Source organism: Amaranthus tricolor, chromosome 14, assembly GCF_026212465.1.
Source record: "Amaranthus tricolor cultivar Red isolate AtriRed21 chromosome 14, ASM2621246v1, whole genome shotgun sequence".
NCBI lineage: Eukaryota > Viridiplantae > Streptophyta > Magnoliopsida > Caryophyllales > Amaranthaceae > Amaranthus > Amaranthus tricolor.
Window position 1 is genome coordinate 8232946 of NC_080060.1, and position 11220 is coordinate 8244165.

At 33.4% G+C, this 11220-nt stretch overlaps 1 protein-coding gene and 1 long non-coding RNA gene across 2 annotated transcripts; one reads left to right on the plus strand and one right to left on the minus strand.

Moving 5' to 3' along the window:
* Positions 1-5535: 5535 nt before the first annotated feature.
* LOC130800286 (uncharacterized) lies at positions 5536-8190 on the plus strand. The gene is made up of 3 exons (XR_009039393.1): positions 5536-5982; positions 6877-6954; positions 7771-8190. It is a non-coding gene; the product is annotated as an uncharacterized LOC130800286 (long non-coding RNA).
* Positions 8191-9658: 1468 nt separating this feature from the next.
* Positions 9659-10541, minus strand: LOC130800285 (probable lipid phosphate phosphatase beta). Its single transcript, XM_057663743.1, has one exon. The coding sequence runs from the start codon at positions 10446-10448 to the stop codon at positions 9786-9788; it is 663 nt and encodes a 220-aa protein (XP_057519726.1). The 5' UTR covers positions 10449-10541; the 3' UTR covers positions 9659-9785.
* Between the last annotated feature and the right edge of the window lie 679 nt (positions 10542-11220).

An 11220-nucleotide genomic window follows, 5' to 3' on the forward strand; every position in this document is an offset into this window, starting at 1 on the left:
TATGTACACACACACACACACATATATATATATATATATATATATATATATATATATATATATATATATATATATATATATATATATATATATATATATATATATATATATATATATATATATATATATATGTACATATATATGTATATATGTACATATATATGTATATATGTACATATATATGTACATATATACATATATATATGTACATATATATGTACATATATACATATATACATGTACATATATACATATATATGTACATATATACATATATACATATATACATATATATATATATACATATATATATATATATATATATATATATATATATATATATATATATGTATATACACACACACACACACACACACACACACACACACACACACACACATATATATATATATATATATATATATATATATATATATATATATATATACACTTTTGTCATTGTATATATATGTATTACTTATTAATAAAACGAAAAAAACCAAAAAAAAATAAAAATCATTATATGCTGCCTTTTTATGGGAACCACTACATATTGTGTGTTTTTTGAATTACAAAAAAACACAGTATATGTTGCGGTTCTAAGGAACCGCAGCATATAATGCATTTTTGTGTTGCAATTTTAAACCACAACATTTAAAATAAGTCATCTGCTATTATCACTAATGCTTGGGTTCAAACCGCAGCATATAGTGGCAAAAAACCGCGGCAATTAAGGTTTTTTCCACTTGTGACTCGTGTAAAGAATCTTGAGGTGAAGAAATTATTTATTGCTACTTCTTATCAACGAAAAAGACAAAAAGTTAGTTAAGGTTTAAGGCGCATTCGTCATATGAGTAAAGAAGCTTTTGAATACATAAATGGCAAAGAAAAAGAAAAATGATCCTTAGCATTTGACAAGGGTTTCCAATATGGCTATGCTACCACCAACATGGCAGAGGTTTTCAATGGTGTCTGCGCCTATTGCAGCTATTGTTGAACTTACTTTTTATCGTGTGAACAAGTGGTTTGTGAAGAAAAGGGAGATTTCTAGACAACGACTTGCTTCTAATCATACCTACTCTCCCTTCATTGAGAGAAAAATAGAGGCAAAAAAGCGTAAGGTAAGATATCACAATGTAGAGCCATTTGACATAACCAATGGGAAATATGAAGTCACAGCCGGGAATGGTGAAGGAATAGAACGCAAAGGCGGAAGCGTTACACTGTTAACTTTTCAAACCGCACTTGTACATGTAAAAAGGTTCGGGTTTTCCACTATCCATATTCACACTTGTAGCTGTACGTTCTGCTTATAGCTTATCTGAAGAACCTTTTGTGGATCGTCGTTTTCGCACTACTAGTTATATGAGGACTTATAAGCCACAATTTGAACATGTGCTTGACTCTACTCAATGGAGGGAATATAATGCCCCTCATTTGATTGCAGATGCTAGTAGAGTACGAACAAAAGGACGTCCAAGGTCAAAGAGGTTGCGTAATGAGATGGATGATCGTACTGATAGAGGGCTTAATTGTGGCTTATGCAACAAAATAGGACATAACAGACGTAGTTGTACACAACGTCAGGGTGGTTAGTATATTTTTTAGTTGATCAATTTTTATGACGTAGTTGTATGTTAACTATATATTATGCATTTTGATTAAGTATCTTGATGTTTAATTATATATATATATATATATATATATATATATATATATATATATATATATATATATATATATATATATATATATATATATATATATATATATATATATAATTACTTAAACACAACAAATTCCATGTAAGTAAAAACATGAAAAAAAAAGTTGCACCCAAATGAAAAAAACACCGACCTTGACAGCGTTTTTTCCCTTTTCCTGAATAAAACCCATTTCTTCAGCCCAATAGGATACAAAAACGCTGTTTAGGGCAGCGTTTTGCTTTGAAGCTTATTTTTTCAAACAGTTTGGGGTTGCACTTACTTGTCCAAATAGTTTGAAACATAAGCTTTAAAAAAGATTTCAAATTTCTTCCCTCTCATTTTGGTATCCAAACAAGGGATCTTTCATCCCTTCAAATTATTTCCCTTCCTTTTTTTCAATCTAAACATAATGTAAGAGATCAATCAATATTCAACGTGGCAGTAAAACACATAATATACTAAAACTATAAACAACCAAATTTTTAAATATACTAAATACTTTTATAACAAGCATTATTCCTATAAGGCTATAAATAAGCAAATTTAAATCAAGTCCTCTTGGATCGCTGCCCTTTTTCTTTACACTATACTTGGATAACTTTGCAAAGAAAAGAAAAAAAGGGAAGAAAAGAAAGAGAAAAGAAGGGAAGAGAAATAAAAGGAAAGTAACTCTTATTTGTTTTAAATAACAGAAAAGAAAAAAGATTAGAGATGACAGTTTTCCTTTCAAATCTATATAACTTTAAAAAGATTGTTATCTCAACAAATATTATCCATCTAATCCCTTCAAATCACTCCCCTCCAAATCCATTCCATCTTATTTTGTTATCTAAACAAGGAATTTCTTATCTGCGTAAATCTCTCTCTTTTCTTTCCCTCTATTTTTTTACATCCAAACCACTGTTAGTCATTCCCTTTTTTAGACTATTTTATTCTCTAAATATTAAAAAAAAAATTAAATGTGTAAACAAAAAATAATAAAATTAAAAAATATATTTTTAAAATAGAATATAGCAAATTGAATAGAATGGAATGATAATTATAAGGGAGTAAATTAAACCATGATTATTAATAATATATCTTCTTTCTTCCTTGTAAGATGCATAAAATATCCATCGACTATTGAGACAATATATAAGCCTCCAAAAAAAGAGATGCCTTTTTAGCACGAAAAAAATGAATGCAAGCAATTAACTACTTCTTAATAAAGCCTAGTCAACAGAAGGGGTGAAGATAATGAGTTGAAGGGACCCAAATACATAATGAATCAGAAAAGTGAGCACTGTGCAATCAGTCCTTCATAATAGGCCCTTTGCAGACTGAAACAGATCGTTTAACTGTGATCCTCAATCACTGCTGGGGGCCTCAAGCCTTCTAAACTGCTCCTCAAAACAACCACGTTTCAGTTTCATAACTCTGTACGTCATAAGCGAGAGAGATACCGTCTCAAAATCATATACTAATGAAAAATAGAATTCTAAAGACTTATAAACTATGCACGTTATATTTAATTTATCGATGTGAAATGAATCAATCTCAACATATTGACTGTTGCTCTCAGCTTCAGTGCTTCTCTATCCCTGTTTTTTCTGATTCTGTCAATTTTTGGGGGTCCATTGATGTGGCTTATAAAACAAAGGTTCATATATATTTTGTAGAGAAGTAGTAGTATATAAAAATCTACATCAAAAATAATCCCAAAAGATTATCTGCAGGCTGCAGCTGAGACAAATCTAAAAGCTTCCTCTAGAGGTTTATCCATTTTTGACATCATGGAGGGAATATGACGCATATTAATTCTCCTCCAGTCTCATTGTGATTGCTACAATTAACTCAAAAAACTCGCCAAAAAAAAAAAAATCAATTGAAGCAGTCTCTACAGGACAGAAAGAGATTCAAAATAGCTGGTGTAGTAATGACTAATGACTCAATTCTGATCCATTAATTTTGACTGATTTCACATAAAAGATAAACCAATGCGAAACCAATCAAAAAACCATTAATGAAAGAGACCAATCTTATTGTCAAGAAACTTGCATTGACCAGAGTTGGACCACCAAGCATGCTAAGCAATAGTACTACCATATAAAACATATCAGAAAGAGATTAACCAAAATCAGAATGTGCATAGCAAACTAAGTGCCACCAATGGTACCACAATGACAAGGATGCGACCTTCCTCCTTGCAAACATGATTGAGGATCTATTAATGCTATTTAAGTCCATTATGTGGAGACTAAATTCGGACCCACATACCAACTACAAATTCACATTCAAAGGTTTTTAACAGTAGCATAAGAATTTGTGGCTTGAAACTATGAGACCTAGATCCGCAAATTCCTCTAACAGTTTCAATTACGAAGTTTTCTAACAATTGCAGATGATGTTTGTTATTAAGAGTCACTCGAAAACAACCATTTTTTTTATCTCTAACAAGTTAAGGTTGCACTTCCAAAGAAAGACCTAAGTGTGAGCCATTTGATGAAGTTTGGGCGAAAAAGTGCTAATTGGACAAGATAAACCAAGCACTATGAAACTCTGCAACCTCATACTCCTCCCGTCCCACAAGTTTTACTACAATTTCTTTTTTATTCCGTATTATAAGTTTTGTTACATTTTAATTTTAGGCCATAATAAGTAATGGCAATTCCTTAATCCAAAAGTATTACTATTGGCAAAATGAACCAATGTATCAGTTTAATAATCGTCCACATGAATTATTCTCTAATTATTCCGATTTCTTATCCTCTCAATTTGCAAAATCTAGGTCATTTATATACGTTTTCACTTTTGTCCTCCAAATCATTTTTGGTCTTTCTCGCCCTCTTTTTAAGTCTTCCAAGCTCTAACTTTCTATTTCCTTACCGGTTCGCTAACATTCCATCTTTGCATATGCCAAACCATCTTAAACAATTATCTTTCATCTTTTTCCCAATATTTGTAATTCCTAATTTCTTTCTTATATGTTTGTTTCGAATTATATGCCAAAATGTATGTACACTCATCTATCAAAGAATTTTATTTTTGAAACTTTCATCTTTAACTTTAAGAGCACATCTCAATCACATAAATTTTCACTAATTGCTCTCTATTTTTGCCACACATAATTCCATGGGTCACATTTTATTAGATGTTCACAGTACTCTGAAATATGGACCCAAGGTATTTAAAGTATCCACATAAAGTAATTTTTTCATTTATAGCTTTATAGTGTCACTCGTTATCTCGAATGTGCTAAAATTACACTACATGTACTCGAAATTGTCATTTGAAACTTCGTGACTCTTAACTCTTATCTCCATCGTTCTAACTTGGCATTTACACCCCCTCTCTGATCTCATCTACCAAAACAATGTTATCAGCTATCGATATGCACCAAGGCACGTCTCCTTGTATCGATCAAGTTATCTCATCTAAGACCACTACAAAAAGAACTGAGCTTAGTGTCGAGCCTTTGTAACACCTCGAGATTTTAATAACGAAATTATCTAATATTTTAATAATTTTTAAAGATTTTACAATTATACTAAATTATTTCTGAATTAGTTTTAATAAATTTCTTGCATACACGAATTTAAATGTTAACTTATATACATATATTAAAAAAATATAGTTACGATTTCTTAAATAAAGAGGTTCGAATCAAAATGATTATTTTATTAATATGTGTGAGCCCATGAAGGTGAGTCTTTTAGTTGGGTCTCGCAAGAAAATGAATTGAGATAAAAATAAATAAATACATAAACCTAATAATAAATAAACATAATAAACATAATAAACATAAACATAAACATAAACATAATAAACATAAACAACATAAACATAAACATAAACATAATAAACATAAACATAAACATAATCATAAACATAAACATAACAATAACAATAACAATAACAATAATAACAACAAGGATAAGTAGTATGAAACCCTTATTTCTTGCTTGTAGCCGTCACTCCCTCACTTCTTTTCCTTCCCTCTCCTCTTCTCTTCCTTCACCTCTGTGACCCGCCACAGCCACCAAGGGGCAGCCGGCAGCCTACACAGCTACCCAGCAGCAGCAGTCGCAGCCTCCACGCACACACCAAGCCCAGCAGCAGCAGCCCCGCTACATCCACCTACAAAACAGCAGCAACTGCTGCATTTTCGTGCACCACCACCAGCAGCTACGGCTATCTGCACTACCACCAAGGCCCACCGCGGTGTCTTGACCCTCCTGTGCAACCACCACTACATCAAACACTTATCATCTCACCCCTCTTTTCTAATTGCCCCATTGTAAGTTTCTCAAGTTTACTCTAAGTAATCTTCCTGGTATCTAATTAGAATTTTACTAAGTTTATGAGTTTGGTGTTAATTTTGTATGATTGTCATTGAATCTTGTTATGAGTAAGAATTTGATTAATGATTTGAATGTACTCATGAATCGGGTTTTTGAAATATAAATGAAAAGTGTTGAACCTTGTATTATTTTCATTAAATCTTTTTGTGGGTAAGAGTGTGTTTGATGAGTTTAACATATTTATAGCTTAGAGTTTGAAGTATGAATGAAAATATGGTTGTGTGTTATTTTGATGGTGTCTTAGTACATGAGTAACTTTATTCGTGTTGAATGTGGGAGTTTTTGTTCGGCATGGTAGTCTTAATTGGCCTTGTTGAAGTAAAAGGAATTATTAATGTTGATTACAAGTACTCTTGTTAGGTATCGAAGTTATAATTAAATGATATTAGTAAGGCTATGAACATAGTGTCAACTTGTTGAGAATTATTAAAATTACTTGTTATGATGTCTTGATTTTAGTTCTTCCTAACCTTGGAGAATATAATAAATGATATTGCGATGTGATAACCTTAAGATTTGTCCTAGTCGTCATATTAGCACTACATCAACATTAAGTGGGAATCGTCATTTTATATTAAGATGATGTGAATCGTTATAACTCAAATTTAGTTGGTGTAATGAAACAGTTGACATAATCCTTTTATTCTTTATCGATGGAAAAACTTGCGTTATTGTTGCATTGAAGATTATGCTTGGTGTTGAATGAGATGTGTACGTGATACAAGTAATTGAAAACTTGTCGTGAATGGATGATAGTGGTTACTTTGGCTTTTAACTGGTATGACAAAGTAGTTAAGGGAACTTATTAGTTCTATTCATAACTTATATAGGTGTCCACTTCATAAGAGGAAAGTAGAACCTTAGTCGGGTGATTTTTGTAACTTGTGGTCGTGCAGTGACGCTTGCAGGTACGTACACACAGTAATTAATTGTCATATTCATTGTTTCAAAGTATTATCCATATTTCATGATTATATGCATCGTATTAGAATTATAGAACGCCAGAAAGTAAACCATGCTAGTGAATAATCATAATAGTGATATAGGCAAGTAGAATGAAAGCATTAGGAGACTATGAGAACAGATTTCTAAATAGTAGAGAACGCACCATGGTTGTGTGTGGTATCGAAGTGATTTCCTACTTATTGAGCCTTGATTTATGATTAGTTGGCGTGACTCAACTGGATTATGTCCGATTGATTTGGTAGTCCCCTATGTGAGGTCCGACAGACTACCGTAAGGGGGGTATGAGCATGCTTGGGTCATTGGGCGCCGGGTGACCGATACCGCCCCTTGACCGAGGTGTTACCATGCGGGCCTTGCAAACCCTAATATGGTGGCCTCTTCACTGGTTTAGTACCCCAGTGTGTTAGTTTTTCCCGAAGGTAGGACCCGAAAGGGTCAGCTGGAGGGAACATGAGCTCATACTTTGCCATGGGCGCTGGATGACCGATAACGCCCTTGGCCGTGTCACTATGCCATGAATAGAGAAAAGATTCACTACCTTTGAATATACTTCGAGAGATTAGTAGTTTTAAAGAGAAATTATGTGTAAATAGAGGTGTTTGGACAGATGAGTAAACTCATTATTGTCATACTATATCGTTGTCTATAGTTTTGTTCAATGACTCTAATTGTTAAGTTCATTAATTACTGACGTGTATGTGTTTGTTGTTTGTTCATGACTCTCTATGATGTTCCCGCTATGACACATCTGACTATAGTCATTATGTTGAGCAGCAGGAGGATCATAGCTTGACATGACAGGTATAGGAGCTTCTTTTGCTTTGCATGGGGGAAAGAGCGAAGTACGGTCGTAACATTTGTGTACAAGTTGCCTAATGCTTGTAGCTTCTATATTACTTCTAAAGTTTTCTTTTGGGATTGTATAATTTCTTACGTATGGAGCCATGTGACTCCTTGTATGATCCATAGTTCCTCTGCGTAGTTTTTGGATGTATAGTAGTGAGAATACTCCTTTGGTATCAGTCAAATCGATGCGTTAACACTGGAACCACGATCCTCATTAGAGTTGATGATTTGAGAAGCCGACGATGATTCATTCCATCGTGACGTATTTTGAAAGGCATTAAAAGCTTTAGATTAGTTTAGTTATGTTAATCATTTATATATCCTTGTCACACCCTCAGTTTTAACCGAGATGCTGCCGAAATTTCCACTTACCCACCTTTTTAATTAATCTTTAGCGTTTATTTAAATTATTTTCCCTTTTCTTTTTATGTAACACCCGAATTTCTTCCCTTCCTTCGCGATTTCTGGTTTCGTTTAAGGGGTTGGAAATTCAAGGGTGTTACAGCCTTGATGAAGGCCAATTGTGATTGGAAAATCATCAATTGTCCTTCCACATGTCCTAACATTTGTCTTTACTTCTCGATACATAACTTAGTATTATATCAATATATTTCTTGGGAATGCCCTTCTTTGTCATTGCCCACCAAAAATACTTTTCTTGATACCCTGTCATGTGCTTTTTTCAAGTCAATAAAAATCATGTGTTGATCTCTTTTTTTAGCATTATAGTATTTTGTTATTTGTCTCATAAGATTGATTACTTCCATTGTGGATCTTCCTGTCATAAATCCAAATTTGTTCTCTTATATAGAGGTACACCTCATTATACGTATCTTTATTTTCATAAATTGCTTCTACTTATTGTATTCTTTGCATAAATTCTCTATTTTCATCTAAAAGAATAACTGTTATGTCCCCAACATGTCATTCTTATCCTAGCTCATAAAATACTCTCTCCATCGATCCTTGATATCCTTAATACACTTCACTACACCTATGTCATTAGTTTTGGCCTGTCTTCTCTTTGCCATCCTATACATAACATTTCTCCTTCTTTAGAATCTAGTTTGTCAAACACCACGTTAAAAGCTTTTAATTTTGCCTAGTGAATTGCTATTTTTGTTTTCGTTTTGATTTCCTTTTACTTGGCTAAAATTTCCTTATTCCTGCAATTTTTAATGCAAGATAACATTTTTTTCTTCTTTTCCTTGATGATTGTCTTGACAACCTCATTCCACCACGGTGTATACTTTTTAATAGGAAACTACAACCTGATTCTCCTAAAATCTCCTTAGTTAGAATGATACAAGTTTTCATCTTTGTCTAAGTATATTATGCATCCCAAGTCATCTCCCATGCTAAGTTAACTTTTTTGACGAAAACTTCAGCATTATTTTCTTTTAATCTCCATCATTTAATCATACATTTTTCTTTGCGTTTCTTTTATCTTTGGTCTTGTTTGAAGACGAATATCTAGAATAACGAGGAAGAACCTTACAGTTAGACAACTACCTCTATCTATCTATCTATATTTTAAAAATTATATTTTCATCCATGCACACTTTTTTACTTCTCGATAGAATTCACTTTTTTATCCACTTTAATCCATTCAGAAGTAAACATTGACATTAGGGACACGAAAATAACATGCTCTTTGTAGTACATCTAGTAACAACACAATATACAATTTATGCCTCGGATTTAAGTGTTGTTACAAAAGTTACAATTTGATAAGTGTTTTTACAACAATTGCTTGTGCATTATTCCAGATTGAACAAAATGAAATTGCATTTCTATTCATCATTTTAAAGAAATATACCATCTTATATGTAAATTTAATCAAGAATTACAACAATTGCAAGTTCTTACAAGTTACAATTGTCATCATAAACAATGATAAAACAATAAGATTAATCCAAATCATAAATCAAAACCACAAAAACCTATGAACAATGAAACCATTAAAAAAACCAACAAAAGCACCAGCAACAACATCCAAAACAAAATGTCTCCCCAACAAAACCCTAGAAACGGAAGTAAACACTGACCAAATCCATAAGAATACCAAAAAAATCATGACAATCTCATCTGAATCACGCTTACCGATCCAACGGTCAACAATGGCGCGATCACGGAACCTCAAATGATCAATCCCCTGAGCAACAGCAGTAATAGAAAGATAGAACAAGGAAGCAATAAAGAAGACTCTGGAAGAATGACCACTAGGGAAAGACCAATGATCAACAGGGAGAGTACGGCCCATAGCAGGATTATATTGAGGACGACGACGTTTGATGAAGTGTTTGAGGAGTCCAATAAATATGATATCGGTAATGAGTCCAAGGAGGAGAGATAGTGAGAAGGAGTAGAGAGAGGAGGAATGGAGAGAGATTGGAGAAAGGAGGAGAGAGAGTGACAGAGGAAACCATAGACGACCATCGCCGGTGATTTCGAGAAGTTTGAGGGCGGCGCGTGGGATGACTGGTTCGAAAAGGGTGTGCAGTTTGTGAGAGAGGGTTGTGTCGAGGTGAATGATGCGACGGAGGAGAGATGGTGGTGGTGGTGGTGGTTGATGGTTGGGCTTAGCCATGGGATGAGGATGGGAATTTTGAGATTTGGGAATCGGAGTAGTTTTTTTAGTGTGCGAGAGTCTGAGAGAGAGAGAATTGGGCTGGGTATTTGAGCTTTAAAAGTGAGCCCAAGTGAATGAATATAGTGTGATATTTGTGAATTTTAGAAAAATTTAAGCGAAAAAATAAAAAAAATGAAGCAAATAAGCGAAAATGTAAACGTTTCCCAAAAGTAAGCGTCCGAACTCCAAAGCTGTGCTTTGGAGCTGTTCGCAGTTAGTAACTGCGAACAGCTATAAAAGACAAAAGAGCCGTTCGCAGTTACTAACTGCGAATAGCTATAAAAGACAAAAGAGCTGTTCGCAGTTAGTAACTGCGAACAGTCTGTTTTGTCTTTTATATCTGTTCGCAGTTACTAACTGCGGACAGATAATTAATTTTTTTTTCCTTTATTTTTGAGTTGTTGTTTGTTGTAATTGCACTAGAGACATTAGAATAGGTAATTACAAGTCGATGTATTTTTAAGGCGGTATGATTCATCGCCAAAACTCCGATCATTCATAAGTCAAAGTTTGGGGCTTATGATAAAGTAATTAAACATGTATATACAACAAAATATACACAAATGTTTGATATATACAAGTCAATTAAAATATATATATATGTACGTAGTCGAACCAAATACACAAAAGGTAATCGTTAACGCTCACGAACCCTCATCTACCTTATCCAACTGAGTTGGTCTCCTTCGCCTCCTACGATAGAAAGAGGCGTTCGCGTGACGCTCTGGCA